The 23,187-nt window shown below is 40.5% G+C and overlaps 1 protein-coding gene across 4 annotated transcripts in view; it reads right to left on the reverse strand.

Moving 5' to 3' along the window:
* Nucleotides 1-22,794, reverse strand: part of LOC110984331 (telomerase protein component 1-like) — a 31,511-nt gene extending 8,717 nt beyond the window's left edge. For 2 of the 4 annotated variants that reach the window (XM_087142289.1, XM_022244387.2), the window contains exons 1-14: nucleotides 14,873-15,022; nucleotides 11,705-11,967; nucleotides 11,010-11,078; nucleotides 10,319-10,425; nucleotides 9,899-10,032; nucleotides 9,163-9,293; nucleotides 8,095-8,190; nucleotides 7,715-7,807; nucleotides 5,099-5,292; nucleotides 4,610-4,721; nucleotides 3,567-3,674; nucleotides 2,528-2,701; nucleotides 1,704-1,891; nucleotides 641-816 (exon numbers count right to left, since the gene is read on the reverse strand). In XM_087142289.1, coding sequence (XP_086998415.1) covers nucleotides 641-816; nucleotides 1,704-1,891; nucleotides 2,528-2,701; nucleotides 3,567-3,674; nucleotides 4,610-4,721; nucleotides 5,099-5,292; nucleotides 7,715-7,807; nucleotides 8,095-8,190; nucleotides 9,163-9,293; nucleotides 9,899-10,032; nucleotides 10,319-10,425; nucleotides 11,010-11,078; nucleotides 11,705-11,929 — 1,807 coding nt within the window. In that variant the 5' untranslated portion in view covers nucleotides 11,930-11,967; nucleotides 14,873-15,022. Of the gene's footprint in view, nucleotides 1-640; nucleotides 817-1,703; nucleotides 1,892-2,527; nucleotides 2,702-3,566; nucleotides 3,675-4,609; nucleotides 4,722-5,098; nucleotides 5,293-7,714; nucleotides 7,808-8,094; nucleotides 8,191-9,162; nucleotides 9,294-9,898; nucleotides 10,033-10,318; nucleotides 10,426-11,009; nucleotides 11,079-11,704; nucleotides 11,968-13,447; nucleotides 13,470-14,872; nucleotides 15,023-22,770 lie in introns of those variants that run through there. The other 2 variants (XM_087142288.1, XM_087142287.1) reach the window with 2 other exon arrangements.
* Nucleotides 22,795-23,187: the final 393 nt, after the last annotated feature.

A 23,187-nucleotide genomic window follows, 5' to 3' on the forward strand; every position in this document is an offset into this window, starting at 1 on the left:
CAGTGGTTTAGGTAAAAGGCAGAGAGATTGTTGACATTGTGTTTACCTCACATACCAGGGGACAGGGGCCCAAACCAGTGAATACATCGACTACAGCCATAAAATTGTTTTTTTGAAATCAAATTGATTAACTTCGTCAAATATAAATCTACATAATAATACAATTGTTACAAAACAATACATTTCAACCAACAATGAGGCTATTACGAGATTTAAAGTCTGGTGGAGGTGGCAAGTATAGGTTTCCAGTATACTACTAGGCAAACTATTTCTTTGGTAGCCGTGGTTCAGAAGGAACTGGAGAGTACTACATGTTTCTGACAGTATGTTTTGTCTTTAGTTGAGTTCCTGTTACTTAACATGTGCATCTTACCAATACTAATGCCACCACTACAAGTCACTGGGGAATGTGGAATGCGTATGTTTGGGGGGGCGGAGTCAATGCGTATGTTTGGGGGGGTGGAGTCAATGCGTATGCCATGAGTAAGGGTGGGTGGGTGGACAAAGTCAGTATTTCGTAAGTACATGCACACGTGCACGGCCCCCTTTACCTGCCCACGTCAGGCTCGCCAATGGTCCAATTTTTACTGGCAAGTCACTTCACAATGGACAACCTAAAGCCAAGTTGGAAATGCTTCACCTTTCTCTCCTTCACTGTCTTTCTCTGAAGGCATGAGGTCATCCTCATCTCCCAGGATCTGGAGGAGTTCTGTCTCCAGGAGCCCCATGGAGGAGGTCTCTAGGAGGCAAAGGGTGGCCACTAGGAGGTTGCCTCCGTTCTCTTCCTCAAACCGATCAAAGACCTGCTCCAGCAGCCTTGAAGAAAAGAATATCAGATACCAGAACTTCAGTAAACTGTTTCAGCATACCCCACCGGATCCTCTATTGCTCTGATTTACTCTACAGAACGTCGGTTCAAAAGCCTGGCTACAAAAACATCACACCCCCTGAAAAAAGACGAACCAAAACAACAAACCAAAACATGATGGAGGTAACCTAGTCAATGTAAATGAACCACCTGGTTTCTTAAAACTCATAGGGCTTGCCATATAAAATAATTACAGTAGAATATAAATCTTTCTCTTCATCCTTACAAAAAGTTGTTTTAGATCAAAATGTCTGACCATCTTGCTTTAAAAAAGGGGGGAAGATGATTAAAATAAATGACTTGAATATTTGATTTTCATAGCCATGGAGATGTATTCAGAACAAAGTCGGCAACAACATCACAAGCTTTCTTGGCTCTGGACTGACGCACAATGTCAAACTTAACAACAAAAGTGATTTCCTTATTGCGATGGAAACATCAGGGGTGAGATTGGAGAAAAATGAAATACCTCCAGAGGGTTGAAGGGCCCCAAGGCAGCGTAGTGTCTATGGTATACATTTGTCTACCATAGGTATGGGTGCCCTTAAAGTACCCATTTCTTTCACTCTGTATCAACTTTTATGTGAAAAAGCAAATGGAATACTCAGAATTTTCAAGAGTTTAAACGAACTTGTCCCCCCAAAAGACAAAACCATGAAAATCACATCATATCTCAACCTGAAACATGAAGCACGCCATGACTAGTCGGCTGATTCTTGGTTGGTAGTTCTCGCAATAATAACTGCATGCACTCAAAGGCAAATTTTATCTAATGCAAATTATTGAACCCATTTTCATAGACTGAGGCTGGAAAAAAAAACCCTAGTGAACTCACTCCAGGAGGCCATCCGACAAGCTGTTGATCTTGTCGTTGATCTTGTTGAAGAGACCAAAGATACGCAGCTCCTCGCAGGCGATGGAGAGCCAAAGGGGATTCTGGGAAGACTCCTTTGCAATCAGGCTACCCATCTGCTCCTCGTCCAGTCGTTTACTGTACCTTCCTAGAATGTCACTGACTATGCTCTAACCGAGCAAATAAAATTCCATGACCCAACTGGTGAGTCATTTTGGACTCTGAAAGTGCAGTACAGACCTTATTCTTTGTTAGGATGCAAGTTTGATTATGTTTTGATCAAGTCCCAAAATTAAGAGTTTACGTCACTTTCAATTTGATTAACGTGGCTGGCAAGTTCTCTAATTCCTCTCACTAAAACAACGTACACACTGCACTGCACTGTGCCAAGACACCATCTCAAAATTCTTATCAGGTAGGTAGCGGACAGAATGGTCTGACTGATACATTTATTATCGCTGGCTATCAGGTGAAGTGTTCTGAAGTGGCCAATTCTAACCGATAAATGCCTCTACATTGCATTACTCCCAAGGCTATGTGGTTTCAGTGCAGCAACTCCCCCTCCATTATTCACTCAACACAAGTCATGATTATTATTTATTTATCAGTTAGATGGTCCTGTCCTATAGTCAACCAATGGGAATTTTGAAATGATGCCCAAGAACCATAGGCTTAAAACTGAAAGAGGTATTTTCCAAAAATGGCTGTGAACATTCAGAAACTTGTACAATCAAAATTAGCAGGATTCTTTATATTATGAAAAAGGTGGACAATCTCCTTTTATTAAGAAAACTCAGAGCACTTGCCTTTCGGGCCTCAATGTCCAGCGGAGTGAGCAGGTACTGCTTGGGCCGGTGCCCCTGGTCCCTCAACACTCTGTGTGGTGGCGTGTCTTCAATCATGGACAGGATGACCCGTACCTGCGGGGCTAGCTTACGGGGCAACCAGCTCAGGATGTTGGCGGAGGTATCATCATCGAACTGCCAATGAGATGAACATGTACAGGTAATGTTTTTTTTTCTTCCCTGCGAATCAGTAAGACAAAGAAATTCTACCTGGAGGGATGCGACATCACAAAGACCTGCCAAATCATTCAACCACTTGACGCCAGTAGCCATAACTATTTACATTATACCCCAACTCACAACTACCAATGCAGTTTCATCTCTTAAAAATTTGTTCAGGAAATCTTTACTCATAGCAGCAGATGATGTGATGAACAGATGCCCTCTAACTTCAGCAATTCCCACTAGTCTCGTACACCTACACAAATTTGTACAGAGGGACTACCTGACCAGCCCGTGGTACCCCGACAGGTTTTGTGCTGCCTCTACAGCAAAAAATGTCATTCATGTCTGGTATCGAGCACCCAAGTGACTACGTCACGCGTACAATTGTGTGTAAAAGGCATTAGAGCGAGAATCGGCGTGTGAACCAACACGTGCACGTACTCAATTTGTTTGCACTACACTTTCTGATTCACAGTGACGTCACACTTGGGTACTCTATAGTGATCTCCAGTGACCTGCTAAGTTACAAACACGAGGTCAGAGTGTGCCAACCTCAAGATTTTCGGCAACAAAATTGATACTGCTGCTGTGGCTGATTTGTCGTGCAACCAACAACTCTCAAAAGTTCAAAATAATTTCCCAGGCCAATTTTTGGATTTAATACGCTTGTTTTTGAGACGTTCCATACCAAAGGAATCTTCGACTCATTTTGGAAGGCACATATATTATAAAACCGCATCTGTGCCCTTTAATCAAAAGAAAGACGTCTTTTGCTGTTTCTTTTTTGTTTTGAGATCATAGGGGATGGATCTCCTGATAGAAATAGGTACAATACCTGGTTGAGTGCATCGATGACAACAATGAGTGGTCTTGTGTTGGGGTTGGCAAGGGCGCTGTACGTGGCTTGGCAAGTTGCTTCTACCTTCTTTGGAATGGTGGACTCCTGATGCAAGATGTAAAACCACAGTTAAGCATACTGTGCAAATATCAGGAAACCATATTACAAGTTTTGAAAAAAATGAGGTTTAATATCTTTGCAATTTCAGTGTTGGTTTTCCTTGTTAGAGTAACCATAGGTGTCAAAAGCTTGAAACAAAGTAACCATAGGTGTCAAAGGCTTGAAATAAATATTATGGTGACATCCCTAAAAGAGCATCCCACAGCCTCAAATACAGAAATATGATTGAACCTGAGGTACTTGGATATATTTAGCTGGAAACAACTCCCTTTCGGAGCCAGCAAGCTACAGTTGAGTCCATCACAAGTCCCCTGCAAGTCCGTCACAAGTCATTTGGTCCTCAACCCATTCACAGGCTATTCAAATGAACTGATGCAACAGCATTCCTTTGTCAATGTTCACCCTATTACTTTGTGGCTGGACTTGTGAAGGGACTTGTGATGGATTAGTGATGGACTAGTGATGGACTTGTGGACTTGTGAAGGGACTTGTTATGGACTTGTGATGGACCTGTGAAGGGACTTGTGATAGACTTTTAATGGACTTATGATGCTCTTGTGATGGACTTGTGATGGACTTGTGAAGGGACTTGTGAGGGACTTGTGATGGACTTGTGATGGATTTGTGAAGGGACTTGTGATTGACTTGTGATTGACTTGTGAAGGGACTTGTGATGGACTTGAGATGGACTTGTGAAGGGCCTTGTGATGGACTTGTGATGGATTTGACAACACTTGTAAACTATTCATACAGATTTCTCAGCGTGTTTTCAGGAGTGATGAGTCATGTATGAAAAAATCACTACTCAGTACTTTGAACAAAACTAGATGGCTGAAGCATACATGCACAATTACCACTTGGTACACGTGCTAGTGCTATTCAATTTATAAAACACCCTGCTTCAGTACAAAAGCCCTTACATCAATGGCACCAATTTCCATTAGTAGTCGTTTCAAGCATTTCTCCAAGTCTGTTGATCCCGGAACAGCACCGACAAAGTGGAAGAAGACATGCCATCCATGCTCACCACCGCTGAAATTTGGCAGGATTGGTGAGGCAGAAAAGGAACAAATAAATAATGTAGTTTAGTTTTGCTTTTTCAAATATGGAACTACATGTAAGATATCCAGGCTGGAAAAAGATGAAATTCCTGGGTGCACTTTTAACTTGAGAGCAGCGACAGTCGGATATGTTAGTAGCTTGACTGCATGCTCTTTCTTCCATTTAGTTTATTTTCACACAAACTACAGTACTGCATCAATGGAAAGAATGAATCATTTTGCTAAATATTCATAATCCAAAGTGAGAAACAAAAACTTTGATGACTTTTTCATTTTTTTTTTAAATTGCAGTATTTTATGATTGGCACATTTGCAATCCAACTACTGAAAAACATTGGCCTAGCATACCCAGGAATCTTCTTAAGTGCCGCCAACCTAGAGGCGATGTCGGCCACGCGTGCCATGATGGCCGACTTGCCGGAGCCTGGTCCGCCTAGGATGACCAAGGGGTAGTCCACGCCCACCTCCGTGACGTAGTCTTGAACCTTCTCCAGGGCACTGTTTCGTCCCAGCACCAGGGCACCACGGTTCTTCATGAAAGACTGCCGTGACAAGAGAGTTTTTGAGCAGGTAAAAGGACGCAAAGAGGAGAGTCTGAGTTATACCCGGCAACCTAGGAGACAGAGGGAGCGCCCCTAAATGTCCAAACCCTATACACACTCTATACTATTATTACGTAATACATCACCAGTAGGGGATCCACTGATAATATTCAGATAACTCAATATTATGCAGACTCCATAAAGACTAATGAAAGCCATGTTTGATTCAATATTTCGTTCTTTATTCAGAACATCTTCAGGAATGAGATAAGCCATGCAGTTGTTACCTTATAACATGAGTCAGAGGGGGAGTAATTGGCCAATCAGAGAGTCTAAACAGTAAACAAAGAATTGAATGGCTCACAGACAGCATCATCTTATAAATTATAAGTAATAGTAATAGTAATACATCACCCCCCCCCAAAAAAAAGAGTCTGAAAAAGAATTCCTCAGATTCTGGTAATACAATGACCAACACATAAGGCGGAGGTTTCTCTCTGTCCATCCCTTGCTTCAAAATCTTTCATTATGTCCAATCCTGTAGCCTGAATTAAAATCCCTCCCCAGCTGATGTGGGTGTGAATCCCACTTTATTTTACTTTTATTTTTCTCTTAGCTTCTACGTATACTGTCCAACATAAATAAGAAGATGGCAAAATAAACTGTGTTGAAATATAAAGCTTAGAACAATTAAAATTACAACCTACAAAATGAAACGCTAACAGAATCCCAATTCAGAGTAAAAAGGAATAAGCTAGAGAACAGAAAGACGGGCCAGGTGTCTAGCACATCTACAGAGCTATCCTACCACTAAAAAACGTAAGAGATCCCTTGAATTCCCCCAGCCTATTTCGCCCCCCCCAAAAAAACAGTTCTCCTCCAATTACTTGCCTCTCAAAAATAGGGCTGGTACTCGGTAGGTCAAAATTTTTTGTTGTTTTTTGTGCTTATTGAATGACATATATGGGGATGAAAGCTACCAAACATTACTACAAAAAGTGATAAAAACCTGCCTTCATCTTTGAAACAATTTATATGATTGATAATTCTTAAGAACTATGGACAATTCAGCCCACTACGCACAACGCTAGTCAGGTAATCACAATGGCAAACCGATCAACAATGTCCATGTATCGCGTGGTAAGCGTCCATTATGCATTCAGATGGGCAGGTGATAAACATCATGCCGCGGTTGAAAATTTTGTGGAAACACGCTCGCTTCAAGTACGAGCAAACAACTTTAAATTAAAATACATACATAAACAGACCAAGTTCTGCAAATTAACTTGCAGAAATCTTGCAACATTGATTTTTTTTTTGTACAGCTGTAGGGTTGCATGTACTGTATAGTGTAACGGCACTATTTTGACTGGGATGTGATTGGTTGCCACATCTCCATCATGCGTTCTTTTGCATGGGTGCAGTGTGGAATGAGCGCAGCATGCACTGAGCTTTGCGCTCGTGTTTTCATCATGGCAGTGATATGCGAACGGAACAAGTGAAAAAAACAAAAGTTATTTTCAAATGTTGCAAACGTGAAAAAGGTTGTTCAGAGGTGTTTTGTGAAGGTAAAAAAGGAAACAAGATTTATTTATTGATTTATTTACTTTTCCAAATTTGGTTTCTAACTGCTGATCAAAGCTTTAGGATCGCGCTGAAAAGTTAGGCATGTTAGGGTTGGTCGGAAAACCGGAAGAAGAAGTTTTATTTGGCCTGTTCGGTGATTCGCTTCCAATTTACAGTGCCTTCTGCAACCTTTCAGAAATCCTCGGTTTCATTTCCAGGTGCAATAAAATGATGAACTCAAGACAATTTCTTTCCACTCTACAGTACATGAACAATGCTGCGCGCTCTGTAAAACAGTGCTACACAGGGCTTCCCATGCCCATTCAAGTGTTGATTGGCCCACTTCACTGATTTTAGTGACCACCTCAGGCTTTTCTGTTGAATTTTACCACCTCACACTTAAAATAGACAAAGGTGGATGGAAAAAGCAAAACAACTTGGATAGTTTGAAATAAATCAGTTTTAAATTGTTCAGAATGGCAAAGAGGAACGAACAGAGAACACAAGATCAAATTATTTTAGAGGGAAAATTTGGAGTAAATGTACTATTTATTAGACTATACAGAATAGGCCTTTTAAAAAACACTTTTTTATTTAACACTAGAACTTTGGCAAATTTTTTGACCAACTGACACATATCAGTACCCAGGGGAAACCCTGGTGCTACATGCACATTCAAGCTTGCTGTCTGTCTTAGTGCATCTAAGGCCATGTCTGAAGTGGCTACGGCTGGGGATTAATGCACAATCTTATGGAGGCCACTGGCTTAGTGGCTGCTGACATTTACTATGAGCCAGTGCCCAGTTGACTTGCCAGTTGACTTTGAATTCGACATGGAGGCTCTAATCTTTCTCACCTCATGGGCTTCTCTAGCGAGCTGGTAGGGATCCAACTCTGTGTCTTGTTGGGGGTACTGCTCATCAATGCGCTTCTTGAAAAACTCAAAAATCTAGGATGGAAATACAGTAAGCAGTCAATTTAAATCACATCAAACTATACAGAGTAAAGTCAAATCAATCAAATCAAAACATGTCAAATCAAATCAAGCCAAATCAAGCAATACAATACAAAAGAAACAACTTTGCCTACATTTTAAACTACTGCAAATACATGCATACAACATTTAAATCTACATTCAAGTGCAGCTGTGTCAAGTATCAAGTACACTTTTTATAATCTTACCCACAGTCACATTCTCATTTTTGACGAGTCCTTGGCATTCTGAGATTAACTCACCGGTTTACAGAAGGTTTTGCCGAGCCCCTTGAGTTGAATCTTGCCGCGATCATCTACGCCGTCGTATTCGCAGTCATACCAGTGTACACGATTCCCCTGAATAACGACATATCTGGCACTGTATATCAACCCTGGTGGAGTGCCAGTCCATTACGGCTGTTTCACAATAGTGTGCAACCAAAGAGTTTGTAACGCGGTCGTTACTGTGTGCAATGCACATTTGAACGGGTTGACATGTCTGGGCTTGTCGACCGGCAATGGGCGTTTGGAGAGGGTTGACACATTTCACGTATAGTGATTGGCCAACGCGTTGCAAACTCTTGGTGGCGCACTATCGTGAAATGCCGTATTGCAGTAACACCCTCTACTAATGACCCTAATTTTTTTTGAAAAATGTATGTGCATTTCAGTGGTGGTCGACAGACCATGGGCCTCCAATGGCTCCATAGGAAAGTGTAATGCCATCATCATGGGCTCAACTCCAAAATCCTGGAATGCAGGACTAGATAATCCGTGGATAATCTGTCCTCGATCATGTTTGTTTTTTTTGTTGCTGGTTTTTCTGATTAATTATTAATACCTCTTTGACGATGGGTTCCACTCATTAACCATCAACTTTATGTCCACTTATTTCCATTTAACTTGCATTAACAGAGGAAAATTGTCTGTCTTGAAGACTTTGTCCAGGTAAAATGTCTACAAAACTGATAACAGCGGGGAGTACTTTTCAACCAGAATCTTTCTTTGTGGTCATCTCTTATTCTTTCACTTTAACCCTAACCTTCCCCAACCACACAGAATTAAACAGTTGTAAAGTGTTTAGTTCTGTGGGGATAGGTCTGGTAGGTCCATAACAGCTGGCTTTTGCATTGGGTTTGGCATACCTCAGAAAAACAAAGTCCAACAGCCTCTGTGCACGAAGTCCCCTATGGGTGTTTAACTTTGTGTGAATGGGGAAGGTTAGGGCCAGCAACCCTTGGGGGGTTAGGGTTAATCTTGGCAAAACTTTACACGTCTCAGCGTAGAAAACTATTGTAGCCAGGGAAGAGAGACAGATAGAAGATTCACCAGTCGTGCTTTCATCATTTTCTGGAGTGCCGTGAGCTTGTGTACAGCGATGGGGTTCGGATCGATGAAGTCGTCTCGGAATTCCCTCGGAAGGGATTCTAAGAACCCCGACTTGCGTATCATGAACATGGCTGCGGTGAAGAATTCAGTGAGCATTCCAGGTTAGTAATCTTCAGTTTGCAAATCAGGACAAAAACCTGATCTTAGTGGCCAAGCATCAACAATACACTGGACCTATCAACATGTTCCATGTGTAAAACCAACCCAAACATCACACTGTATACAGCATTTTATAAAAACACAATTCACCGTCCGCTGGGCCTGTCTGGGACCACTCAAGCCAACAGAAACAGTACAGAGAAATTAAGAGACGAGGATAAAAGATATGGACAGAAGGCACATTGTAGCATTACAGTTGGAAGCTTGGAATGCAATGAATTGAGTTCAGAGGAAGTTATAATAACCCTCCTTTCTATTCTAGGATGAGAGGGTATTTCCCAATCATGACTTGATTTGGATTTTAATCTCAAGCCACAGTAAAGGACCAAATCTTAAAGGCTTAACCTGCGAGACAAATAGGTACTTACGTAGCAGAGAAGGGAGTTAAGCTGAAGAGCCTTGACTTGTAACTTCATAACATTGAAAGCAAATAGAGGGACATTGAAACCCGAGATCTAGAAAGCCACCGATGTGGGCTGTTATTTTGAGGTCCATGACCAGCTGCATCGCAACTTACAGTTGGGGTTGTCGGTGCGGTAAGCTCTGTGTAGTATCTCTATCTCGGTTGCTGAGAGGCCGTGTGCGGAGCGATACTCCTGTACCACGGTGTCAGGAACATCATCAAAGGAAGGGATCCATCCACAGCGCTCGCTATCAATAAACAGATAGGAATCAAAAATGAAATTAGCAAATGCTTGATATGAACTTTGAGCTTTTGGTTTCTTTTTTTTTTGTTAACCCTGGCAGTATACAGTAGTCTGGAATCTTCTATTAAATGGAAGTTTAATTAAATCACAGGGTGGCATAATCAGTTGTCATGGATAAACCAATTAAATGAACGGAAATGTAAAGGTCTTCAAAACAGTGAGATTCTGGGTGATGCTCATTTCCCATTTCATGCTTACTGGCCTCTAGGGTGCCTGAGGTTTATGCCTACCTTGTAAGATTGAGAAAGAACGGCATGATGTTGTCATGGCAATGTCGATCAATCTCCTGAAGACAGAGACACAGCGTTTCCCCCAAATCAGTGTCCTTTGGGACGCCCTGTGGAGACGAGATGCACAAAAGACCATCAGGAAAAGATACCCGATAACGATTTTCAAGTGGGAAAAGGATGGGGGAGGATTTATATTAAGCCACTCCCACAAGTGGTTCACACACACAATAATGGACACGTCTTTGGGCAGTTCCCACAATGGCTTGACGCCCTCACAGGTACCCAATTACTCCCGGGTGGACAGAGGCAAGGAGTGACAAAGTGCCTTGCCAAAGGGCATACCCACCATGACCCTAGGCTGGATTCGAACCCGCAACCTGCGGCTGTACCCGCCGACTACGAATCTGACGCTCTGAACCACAAGGCCACGGCACTCCAATTTTGGCCGAGATTATATCTGAAATCCATTGCAGTGCTCAAGGATGGTATTCAAACAGTCTCAACATCAGGACAGGAATTGCTAGGAATTTTGAAGGATTAAAGGCAACACTCATCCCTCCAAGGAAAACATTTAAGAAATGGAGGATTTTTGAGGATCCAGTTTTTAAACAAACACAGTTGGAGGATTTTCTTTGAAGGACTGAGGATGTGTCTTAGCAAAAAAGGACTCTGGGATAGCACTAAGTCTTACCCAACGAAGGTCACACTCCACCAGGTGCAGCCTCCTGGACTCGCACCAAGCACGAAGATCTGGGAAAACCTGAGCATTTCCAGAAAGGAAAATGTAAAAAATAGGGCCTTTCTGATACAGTCCGGACAGTTCTCACAAGAGATCCTTGTTCACATTCAACTTGTAGGCCTACCTAAATACTGGGCAAAAGTCTGGCTTGGTATCTAGGAACATCAGTGGTTTTTTCTCAAGAGCATTTTGGGAAAGTGAAAAAGCTGGGTGCTCAATGTGTATGTCAGCCTAAATAAGCTGTCTTTCATTTCTGAGGAAAATAGCAGCAATCTCAATACTGGGTTCTGAGTGTTCCAAAAACTTGGGACAATGAAGATTATATGCAGTTCATAAAAACGGACTTTCATTTAATACAAGATCAGTTTATTGGTAAAATAAACTACATGTAATTTGTTGCAGACAAAATTATGGCGTTTGGTCTCTACATTTACTTTCTGCATTACATTTGCTCTTACAATCACTTCAATCAATATTATTCTCTTTAATACATAGCCCATTGAGGAAGAAACTTGTACATGTATTTTAATTTATTTTAACATGAAAGACTCTCAACGTGGTAGTTGATAGTCTGCAGCAAATTTATGCTGACTGAAGTTTGAAATAGAAAGTTAGCCAAATTTTACAAGGTCTGTATAGAGCCTCACCTGTTTCATAAGGACTTCTCTCTCCGCATGGAAATCTTTAAACCGTGACGACACAAAGACAGGGATGCTCTTCCACCCCGACCTCTGGCTGACCTGCCTCTTGTCTCCCTTCAACCTCTGGCTGGCTGACTGGTCAAGCTGGTCCCAGGTCCGTTGGACGGCGTATTTGACTTCACTAGAGCCAGACGGATCGCCATCAATGACTTGAGATGACCCAGACCCCATGTTTATGAAATCAGAGGTTTAAATAACACCACCACCACCTGCAGGCACAAAACCAATGCTGTCACAAACACTACAGAGTTTTGGACAAATTTTCTATTCCCAGGGCCAATCTTATCTCAGCTTTCATCTACATCTGGAGACAAGTTGAAGATAGGAGCTACGTGTATGCTGCCATTGGTCGAGTTGCCATGCTGCTGACGAATGACAGAGCTGCTACTGATGTTTTGTGGCATGGACGGGCAAAATGAATGAATTTCATCATTTTAATGAGACATGTACATACATACATCGACCTCCCCGGCACACATCTAACCTCAACAAGCAGGAATGAATGAAATTTTGTTGCACAAATACCTTGATGGCAGAGTAAGTTGGCACAATCGAAACAGCCAACACAGCATTTATGTATGCTAGTTTGTACATTGCTATCATGGCCTATAGGCCTAAGGTTTGTATAAACCTTCCTGTTCTGGAAGTACCCGTACCAACTACTACTAATTCTAATCCTGGACAAACTTGTCGGGACACTTGGCAATAGCCATATAGGCCCATAAGCTCTCCAGCCCCCTTCCTCCATTCCTCCGGTCAATGTGATCATGTCCAGTCGGAGCGCAGACCGCACATAACATTTAAAGGGGTCTGGGGGTTGGAAGCCCAACAAGATTTGTCCGGGATTGACTGAATTGGTTCACTAGTGTTTATATACGCAAACCATGCCATTGAGGGGTGTGTCCTGTAGCGTCATTTGTAGAAAAAAAAAAAAAAAAAGGTTGAAAATATGAAGATGAGGTATGGCCGCATCGTAAAATTAAAAGAAGGGAATATCAATATCTGTTTTTGTATTATGTAACCACAGCAAAGTGTGATATCGGGTAGCCAAGTTCCTGTGAGGAAATGAATCTCAAATAATTTTTAGGGGTGCGATTTCAAGACACGATGTCTGCATTGCAGAGTATAATGTTTGTAGGAGTACATGGTATACGATGCACCATAGCATTTCACGGGTTATCTCTACAAAATAGATTGTTTTTAAACATGAAGTGTTAGGGTTGTGCCGAATATCCGAATATTCAATTGATCGTCATTGCACTATGGAGGCTTGTTTCACGAAGGTTCAAATGAAAAGCATCAAAAAACTTACGATTTTAAAAGTAACTTATTCATGAAACAATTTAAAAGGAATGAAAATTTTCGACAGGGCTGTAAGTCTTGTTCGTCTCGTAGATCTTGCCAAATCGTTGCTGGAGATACTCCTAGACATAAGAAGCTATTTATTGATTATAAAGTACATTATGTGTGTTACTGTAAGTGATTTTGTATATGGTTTGTTTATCAACAATCTGCCGGTAGATAGGCAAATATTCGATCAAACTGAAGGTTGAATAGTGAATTATTCAAATTGACTCAGCCCTATAAAGTGTCCACTTGGGTCCGGACACACCATAAAATCGTGTGAAATTTCTGATTTTTAGTGATTCTGTCGTGCAAACTGTAAAAAAAGGAAGGGAGATATTTTACCTGTCAACAGTCCTCAGTCCCTGCCAAACTGTGCCTTTATAAGGCCCTTGTACTTCCTATCCTAGAGTATGGTGTTCCCGCCTGGTTGCCACATAACCAAAAAACAAGATCGTCTAGAAAATATCCAGCGTCGGGCCACTCGGTTTGTCTTGGGTCAGAAACGTGGGGTTATGTCATATGTAGAAAGACTGGATACTCTCAACTGGCCCACTTTATCCAATCAACGTAATTTTGCGGTGTGGTCTTATGTATCCAAATGTTTCTTTAATCTTGTCAAATGTGAATTGTGTAGTCATAGAGTAATGGTAAACTGTAGGCATTCAGACGTAATTAGCTTTAATCATCTTCAGGCCAGAACTCAACCTTTACCCTTATCTTGTTTTCATCTGTTTCCTTGTTTATGGTCTAACCTCCCTGAATACGTTCATAATGCTATCGTCTTCCAGCCCTTTTCAGCTTTTTAAACGTTGCTGAAAACAAGTGTATTCTAACCAAATTAATCAACTGTAGCATACTGCCAACACACGCATCTCTTTCGGCTAGAATCCATACATTTTTTAATTAATTAAGTATCAAGGTATCGCTACAACAATAAAATTTGAGTTACTTCACAGTTAATCACGCTTCTCTCTATCCCCTCGTTGTTAGTTTACATGTACATGTATTCACATACTTGTTTAAACTCATATCGTGTTCTGGGAAGTATCACTTATTTTAGCCCCACTAGTGTGGCACGGACTCTCATTCCCGATCCATCCTTACTGAAGGATGGATCGGGAGTGAGAGTCCGTGCCACACCAGTAAGGATGGATCGGGAGTGAGAGTCCGTGCCACACCAGTAAGGATGGATCTGGAGTGAGAGTCCGTGCCACACTAGTGGGGCTACACTTATTTGTTATAGTCAGTTATCACTGGTTATTGTTTTGTTACTTGTATATCTGTTGTCTTTGATATTGGGATCCTTTTCAATGATTAATTATTGTTTTTTTTTTAAATTATTGTCGTTTTTAACAATTCTTAAATGTCAGGGTGTTTTTTACCCATTTCTTTTAACATTAACAATGTATTTGCATAAATGTGCACATTTACATTGTATCATTATGCATACACAAATGCCTATTTATATAGTTTTTTTATATTTTTAATCTCACACAACTGGATGTGCCCAGCCCTTTGTGGTGTACATTGTTGGCATGAATAAAATAATTAATAGGCCAATAATAATAACATGCTCAAGTTCTATTTGGATGTATTGTGGCTCATCATTGGCAACGTGGCTTGTAAAGTTGTATGTGTCGTGCTTATGCGCCCTATTATTTCAGGCATACCCCTTAATGAACTTCTACCTGTATAGAACATCCGGGCTCTTGTGGATTTTGGAGAATTTAACCTATTATTATTGTACTTTTTTTCTACCATCCTTACCTCTCATCGCTCGACGATCCCCGCGCACATCTGCACTTTCATATGGCCGTACGTCATGTGACAAAAATAAAAACACGGCGTATTCGCGATCGCGTGACGAACGTTTATGTTGCTTTGGAAATCAGACCCAATAATTCCGACAACTCTCGTCAAGATTATGTACAGAGACGTCTGGGAAATATGTGGTCAGGGAACCACACTAAGGTTGCACTATACCAAATATGAAATACGCAAATACGCGCCCATAGGGGTGCACCACTACAAGTAAACGGCCAAATAGTGCCATTTTCGGACCCAACTGCATCCAAATTACTCAGAATTTGAAGCCCAGAGTCCGGGCCAGGGATTCAGTGCCATATTTCTCCAATTACTCAATTTCATGGCTCTCATGACTCTCTAATATAGAATATTTTGAAGTGTATAACTTTTATTAATGAGCTCGGCGGACATCTTTAGGGCCTAATTACCAGGGTGCACCCTCGTAGGTCTTCAGTTTAAACCACGCCCACTGCACAAGATACACAACCATCACAGGTACGTTAGTTCGCGGTCAATATTGTCGTTAGTTTTTCTTCTAAATTTTACGTGTTGAGTCATCCTGAAAGACTCTTCCGCAAAAAGTTAAAGCCTGGAAAGTCTTAGTTTTAACATACCTTTGTGTATTTTGTGTCTTGACTCCTTATTTTCCATCGTCTGATCGTATTAAGAATTGAAGCTAACACATACAGCCTCGTTTTCAAACGCGGAATTGCGAAGATCGACGCTGAAAGCGTCATATTGTGGGATCCCTCCATATCCACGGACTCATACAGAGACCACACCAACCCTGAGAACCTGACACCACAGGGAAGTCTCATTCAAGTGTGTACAAACTCAAATCCTTTTAGTTTAGCGCATCATGCCGCTTCTGTTTTGGTTGGTAATCAATCGCTGTCTTTGTCAGCCGCTGAAGGTAAACAACAGCTGTTTCAAACTAGTCCCAGACTCTGAAACAGTCGCGGGAGCTGCTGGCTGGGTGGCAGTATCCAGTGGAGATCGGAGGGGGGGTGGTTGTGAAGGCTTTGTGGGAAGGGAGTTGCGGCATAGATTCCAGTGTTTTTTCATTGTTTGCAAATTGTTAACCAACATGTAAATTGCCTATGTGTTTAACTTTTTCATATCTTCACCGCTTTCAAGAAGAGACAAATTGGCCAAAAATCTACGATTTAAGTTCAACTAGATGATGGGATGCCAACTTATATAATCATGTTTGAGTGAAATCATCCGAATCACCATAATTTCAGTGGGGCAAAATTCAACTGAACCGCATTGTCTGTTTTCACAAAGAGACGAAGTTGTCTTCCATAGGTAAAGCCTCAGCAATAAAGGTCAAAACTTGTTTTGCAGTTTTCACTAAGAGACTGATTTGTCCCGAGAAATTTACAAATATAACAAATGGCGCGCACTATGGCAAAAGCGTATTTTGCTTCCCGGAGGTGTTTTTTAAGTATAAACAGCAACTCGTGTTTTAGCAGGAGTTTTCTATAACAGATAATCGTGTTTGTTTACAAACATAAACAATTTTAATCGACTTTTATAAAAAATATTTTGCAGTTTTGTGTCGTCTAAGATCCCCTCTCCCAAGGAGTATCAATGGTTGAGTCAAAGGAATGCTAAATACTGGGAAAATAAGCACTAGAGAAAAAAATATCAATTTACAATGCGATTTTCTCAAAAAAATGGGTTGTACTATCAGGTGAGACTTTCATCTCTCTGCGAAAAACAGTGATGACATGTGTGCCCAGTTGCGCTTGGCCTACAGATTTAAGTTAAAACTAGGAATATACCCGAGATATTTTAATTCTTTGAATAGTAATTTTACTAAACATAGTCCTAAGCTATTTAAAGTTACGTAATTAATAATTATGTTGTCTAAATAAGCGTTTTATTTTATGTTGTTTATGCCTTGAGTTTAAAAACAACATCCTGTTTCAGATAACCGTAGCAAAAACAAAAAAAGCAGTAATCAAACCAGCAAAACTCTGTAGAAGAAATGCTACGTTACCATTATTATATTCAATTAATCTCTTGATGAAGCTTTTATTCCACACCAGAAAATCGGCAAAGGCGCTGCAACACATTTTAATAGGTGATTCTGCTCAACCGGGTAATTATAGGCTAATATCTCATTGAAAATGGTTACATTTCTGGATCATTATTTCTTGTAACCAGTAATACGGTCGTCAGTCCTTTTTTTCAACAAATGTTCCTCATTTACCTGGAACGTAGAATTGTTGAATAGTTTGAGGGAAAAGCTAGTCAATCCTTCTTGAAAATTAAAATCACACTGACATTGGACTTGTTTCAGACTAGTGTGTAGTCAGCATTTGCCCCCTCCTTGGGTGGGGGATCGTGATCCTCATCGAGGAACATTTCGATGACCCCATCGATGACCCGCAAAGATTGAAGCGGTTATGTGTTTGGGGGGACTAAAGTGAATGATTGTTGTGGGAATCAATGAAAAGATCAGTTTTATTAGGAAGATAGTCCTGTAACTTTGCACCATTATACAGTAATACACAAAGCAAAGAAACCCTGCCGACAATATGGAGACCATGGCGGTTTCCAAAAGTTTAGAATCGTCGATGTCGCCAAGGAATATTGGTAAATAAATGTGGTGTCATATTATCATTGATGTTGATATAACTTGCCTGCGTGTTATATGACCGCTGATCGGACGAGACAAATGTTATATAAAGGAATTTGAGTATTAAATCGTGTTAAATATTTTTTTAAAGGGTTGACTTTAATGTCATCAAAGACTATGGGTCAATGAAACTACAGTGTCATATTATCTTTGATATTATTTGTTTACGTTTTATATAAACGTAGTAACTTTGGACAGTTGATTATTTCGTTTTCTGTAGATGAAAGCATGTGTTAGATCTTTGACTGCCAAAGGTTAACATTGATGAATCTCCCGTCCAAGTATGAGGAGAAAATACAAGAAATAAGAGAAAAGGGACAAAATAAAGCAGGCGTGGATCCAGAGGTGACCCCGAAAAATGGGAAAATAATTCTAAAAAATGACTAAAGAGAGAACTCCCTTTTGTTTTGAACATTGTTGCTGGAATTGGGCCGCTGTTACTCGAATCTCCGGGTGTGCTTTCCTTACACTAGTTTAAAATGTGTATATGCGTGGACATTCAAGGGGTATCCTTCTATCCAAGTTTCTAGGCAATTTGTTGTTTTGATTTAGTGGCATTTCCGGCTACTTGGGCTGTTTGCACCTGTCACTATATCGTTACGCATTAGCAGCACAAATAACTTGGGTCTGTTTTTGTTTCTTTACCACGGGTAGTTAGATTGAGATAAATCCGAATCTCCAGATTTGCATTTTCATGAACTGACACAAATGTGCCGGCGCGCGCACAAACCCTTAATTTCCACCTTTCCGGCTTCAAGAACTGACACCAATGTGTTTGTGCGCGCACATAACTCGGAATCTCCACCTTTTCGTTTTTACGAACTGTCACCAAGGTTTGTGTCTCACGTTACTCGGAATATTCACTTGCTTGTTTTCACAAACAGACACAATTCTTTTGCGTTAGGGGTCTTCGAGAATCGACCTTTTTTTCTCTAAAGAAAACCACATCTAAGTAGTATAGAGCTGGGATTTCTCCGTGAACGAAAATTATGCTAAAAAGTGAATAATACAATGAGATAGAGCGTGTTGAACTTTAAATCCGTGTATCTGTAGCGGTACATTGCGCTACTTCGTGGTACCAGTGGCAAAATATGGTGCCATACCATCATTGGTACTTGACTTAATTTGTTTATGGTTTCTGTGACCGCTGTTCGGATGAGTCGGATTAAATAAACATACGCTTACCACGGTTGACTATTTGGTTGACTGTTTATGAAAACGTGAGATCTTTAACTGTGAAAAGTTGATATTGGGACACCTGTCATAAAATGTCGTCGGTGGTTCTCTCGTCAATAAATGAGGGCCAAACAATATAGAAATAGGAGTTCAGCGGCATTATAAAGAACGCTGATGAACAAAACGTTTGACTCATCTACAAAAGTTTTGTACACCTTTTTTTAAGTCACAGACTCAAACACATCTGACTAACTTCATATTACGTGCATATTTAGTCCATCTTCGGTTGAGGATTTCAGTTACTGGAATCATATAACCCCCCCCCCCCCAAAATAAATTCGTTTCATACACAAATCACATTACATGAGATTAAAAATACAGTTTTCTCCAGTTCCGTACACGTTTTAGCAGAGCCAGAGACCTAAGCAGTGCTATCGATGTGAAGTGAGTTCATATTCAGTGAGACCTCACCGTAGTGAAGCAGCCCGAAGGGTAAAAAATGTCACTGTTACGTTATCAGGTGTCACATGACGTGAGATTAAAGAAGCACTTTTTCTATATAGAATTTATGAAAAAAAATGTGTCCACAGCAAGAGACTTACGCGCTGCTATCGATTTGACGGATTTCATATTGAATAAACACTCAATAAAGCAGCCGGTGAAGGTAAAAAAATCGCCATTACGTTTTGCGTGACATGGAATTAAAGGTGCAAACTTTGAAGCATTTTATTTTGCGAAGTACTTGTCAGGTGCTGATTCGGTTGAAACCAAGTAAGTAATTAGACAGGCGGGTATTGTAGATGCACTGAAACCATTAGCGAAACAGCCTGTGTTTGTGTTTTTGTTCGTTTTATTTTTTACTCATTTTGTTTTGACGGGAAAACCATCAACGGTATTTTATGATGGATATCGAAGTTTACAGTCACAGATCTCAGACCCATTTCATCAACAAAAAAATGAAATAGTCAACCCCGTAATTTGCAATGTCTATTGGACTGGTCTCATGCGATCAGCGGTCATATAAAACATTACAAATTATATCAAACACCAATAGTGATATGACACCATATTTATTTATCGGTATTATTTGACGACGTCCATGGTTAGAAATTATAGATGTTCGTGTTAGCATTTGCATCCGTATAAGAGTTTGCGGGTACGTATGGGATTACCGCGGAGCAACACTGTGCTGACGGCTGTTTTCTTCAAAATAAAATTTATCAACCCCAAAATTTAACTCAAAGGCATTGCTATATTAAGGAACAATACATCAAGCGCTTTTGCTTCTAGAAATACGACTTGCTACTAATGTGGCGTGCACTTGAACCGAACCTTCGAACGTACCGGTTCTGTACCAAGTTGTTCCCACACGTTTTGGTCAAGACAAGACAGCCTACAGTGATGACGTCATCAGCGAAAACAAATACATTTTTGTTTTCCAAAACTGTTTACTGCCTTCCTTATAAGTTTTATCTTCCTTTCGATTCGTCGAACAATCATTGGCATGAGGTTTCACACCAGTTTGTATGGTTTCAGTATCCACTAAACGTTACACACGGCACGGATATTTCACTCCCAACACTAATGAACAAGAAGGTCACGCGTAGTAAAATGTCAAATCCTTCATGTATTCGCAATCAGAGTGAGAAGTGAATGAATCGCTACCATATTCGGGTCGGTTTTGTAGGGTTTCAAAATCTTTCGAATACGAAAATATCAGTGTACATAAGTCGTTTTCAAGGTGATTTTCCATTGTCGGGAATAGACTCTCGCGGAACAATGAGTAGATCGGTTAACAGATACGGATAGCTATAAACGCATGCGCACGCGTACCTGTTCGCGTGCAAAACCTCCCCATTACCGCTTCCATCCTTGTGGAGTCATAAAAGTCATCGAAATGTTTCTTGATGAGGATCACGACACTTCTAAAAAAAATTGGGTCAAAGGCTCACCACACACTGTAGGCTACTGCTGACTACAACTCCATCAACGATACCAGAGTTTTTCATGTTACCTACACAAATTTAATAATTTATTCTGCGAAAAGCATTCAGAAGTCAACGTACATACCGCTTGACTAGATATTCCCGTAAAGATCGGCCACATTGGTAAATCACAACTTTACTTTTTATGATATTTAGTTATTATTTAAACAATCTATAGAGTAAAAACTTAATACAGATTGCGACCGGCGTCAAACCACGCGTTGAAGTTCTCCTTCATGTCCGATAAATTAAAAACAAACGTCGTTGAAAGTATCCAGTGGAAGCCCGTTTGGATGAAATCATACTACGTCTCTGCAGGTATACGTACGACTGCTCCATTATTTCATGTCGAACGCTCCCGCGTGCGTGAGCGCTGTGAATACGGGCGATTCACGATAGTGCGCCCCCATGAGTCTGCAACGCGTTGGCCAATCACAACGCGCGAAATTTGTCGACTCTTTCCGAACGCGCATTGGATCGACAGAATTCGGGCATTGTGATTGGCTAACCCGTTGCAGACTCTTGGTGGCGCACTATTGTGAATCACTCGTAGTAAACCATGTCGGACAATGTTTATGGCAGCGACGTTAAGTCGACACTGAATCGTATCATACAGTTGAAGAGTCCCAGTTTGAACCGGAGCTTGTTCCAATGAATATCAGGCACATGGGTGCGGTAATTTGCCAAGCAGGCAAGGAAACACCGAATGGTGGTTGTCAGGCCAATGTGTGAGGCTTACAAAGAATGTATCTATATGAATTCAAAACAGTTTAGGCGAAGCCCTAACCTGAGGCCAACCGTACAACCTCAATCCATAATGCAAGCATGAACATTTGCGATTGGTCCACAACCAACCAAGGTCAAGAAGCCAGGGGGGGGCGATCTAAATGACATCATCATTTTAGATAAATTTGCGGGGGTGCTTGAGAGTTTGTTTCTGCATTCAATTGAGGACCCTGAACAATAGAGGACAATAAGGTCCCCGATTGACAGAGGGTCCCCGATTGACAACTGTGTACAAAACATATGGGTGGTCTTGTAAAAAAAGTTAAAGTACAAACAAAAGAGGAACAATAGGGGGTCCCCAGTTGCAGGCAAATACACACTTGTGTGTGTGTGCACACGAGAACAAAGGATATTCCCCACAAGGAATAACCATCCCTCTATCCTGTTTCTTTTTATTTTTGCCTCATAATTTGACGGGAGAACCATCAACGGTATTTTATGATGGATTTTCAAGTTGGTACCGTATACAGTCACACATCTCATACACGTTTTCATAAACAAAAATACAAACTAAGCAACTACAGTAACTTCAGATGTTTATTGAACTGTACCTAACTGGTAAGCAGTCATATCAAATGTAGGTATATCAACTGTCAGGATGATATGACACCATACATGTATTTATTAAAAGCGGTATTCTTTGATGACATCGATGATTAGAGAATTCTGGAAACCGGCATCATCTCAATGCAGTTGGCAGCGTTCCTTCCCTTTGCGTATCACTGTATGGTGACGCATTTCTAGGAGTGTCTTCCAAAAACTCGTACTTTCCAATTGATTTCGTCTATAATCTCTGACTTTACGTCCTTGCAAACACACAACTTCCATCCTTGCGGGGTCATCAATGTGATCATCGAAAAGTTCCTTGGTGAGAATAACGAGCTTTCTCCAAAAAGGGGGTCAAATGCTCACTGCACATTGTACAACTAACTAGTCTAAAACGACCCTAACGATAGGCTTCAAAAGTGTTTTGATTTTCCCAGAATTTTAATGATTTATAGTGTAAAAAGCTTCAAGAAGTAAAAGTACCGATTAGATATTCCCTCACAGCATTCAAGTTTTCTGCTTTTGAGGTAAATGAGAAAAAAATCGTTTATAAAAGAGATGATAATCATAATGCTAATTGGTGATTTTTTGAAGTATTGTATTAGATTTTAAACCGAAATAAATAAACAAATAAAATATAACAACGGCATTCAAATAACTTGTATAGTCTCTGTGATGTACTGAGTGGGTTATAGACAGAAACATTCTATCGAGCTCACCTGGTTTATTCTGCCATCTTGGAAGGTATAACCTCTTTATGGTAAACACTTGAGGGCGCTCTTCATAAATAGGAGCGGCACAAGCACAAGGTATACGAACATGCGTTACAGTCTCCATATTTTACGCGTGAAAATTTAACTTCAGGATATTTATGTCTTTTAAAATGCAATACTGGGGCAAATGTACAATTTGTGCTTGCAATATAAAACGTTATTCGGCCTATAAGAAATACATAGTAAATATATTTCAGTGTTTTTTTTCTGCTTCTTCAAGCCTGAAAGCACAAATTGTTATTGCAGAATTGAAGATTCATCGGTGCTGAGAAGAAAAACAGTCACTTAAACGTTATAACCAAATTCACCATTTGCCCCTCTCAATAAATGAATAGATAAATACATCAAGAAATAAATAAATAA

This window comes from Acanthaster planci, linkage group LG10, assembly GCF_054643075.1.
Source record: "Acanthaster planci isolate LZ-2023a linkage group LG10, COTS_SCS, whole genome shotgun sequence".
NCBI classification, from domain to species: domain Eukaryota; kingdom Metazoa; phylum Echinodermata; class Asteroidea; order Valvatida; family Acanthasteridae; genus Acanthaster; species Acanthaster planci.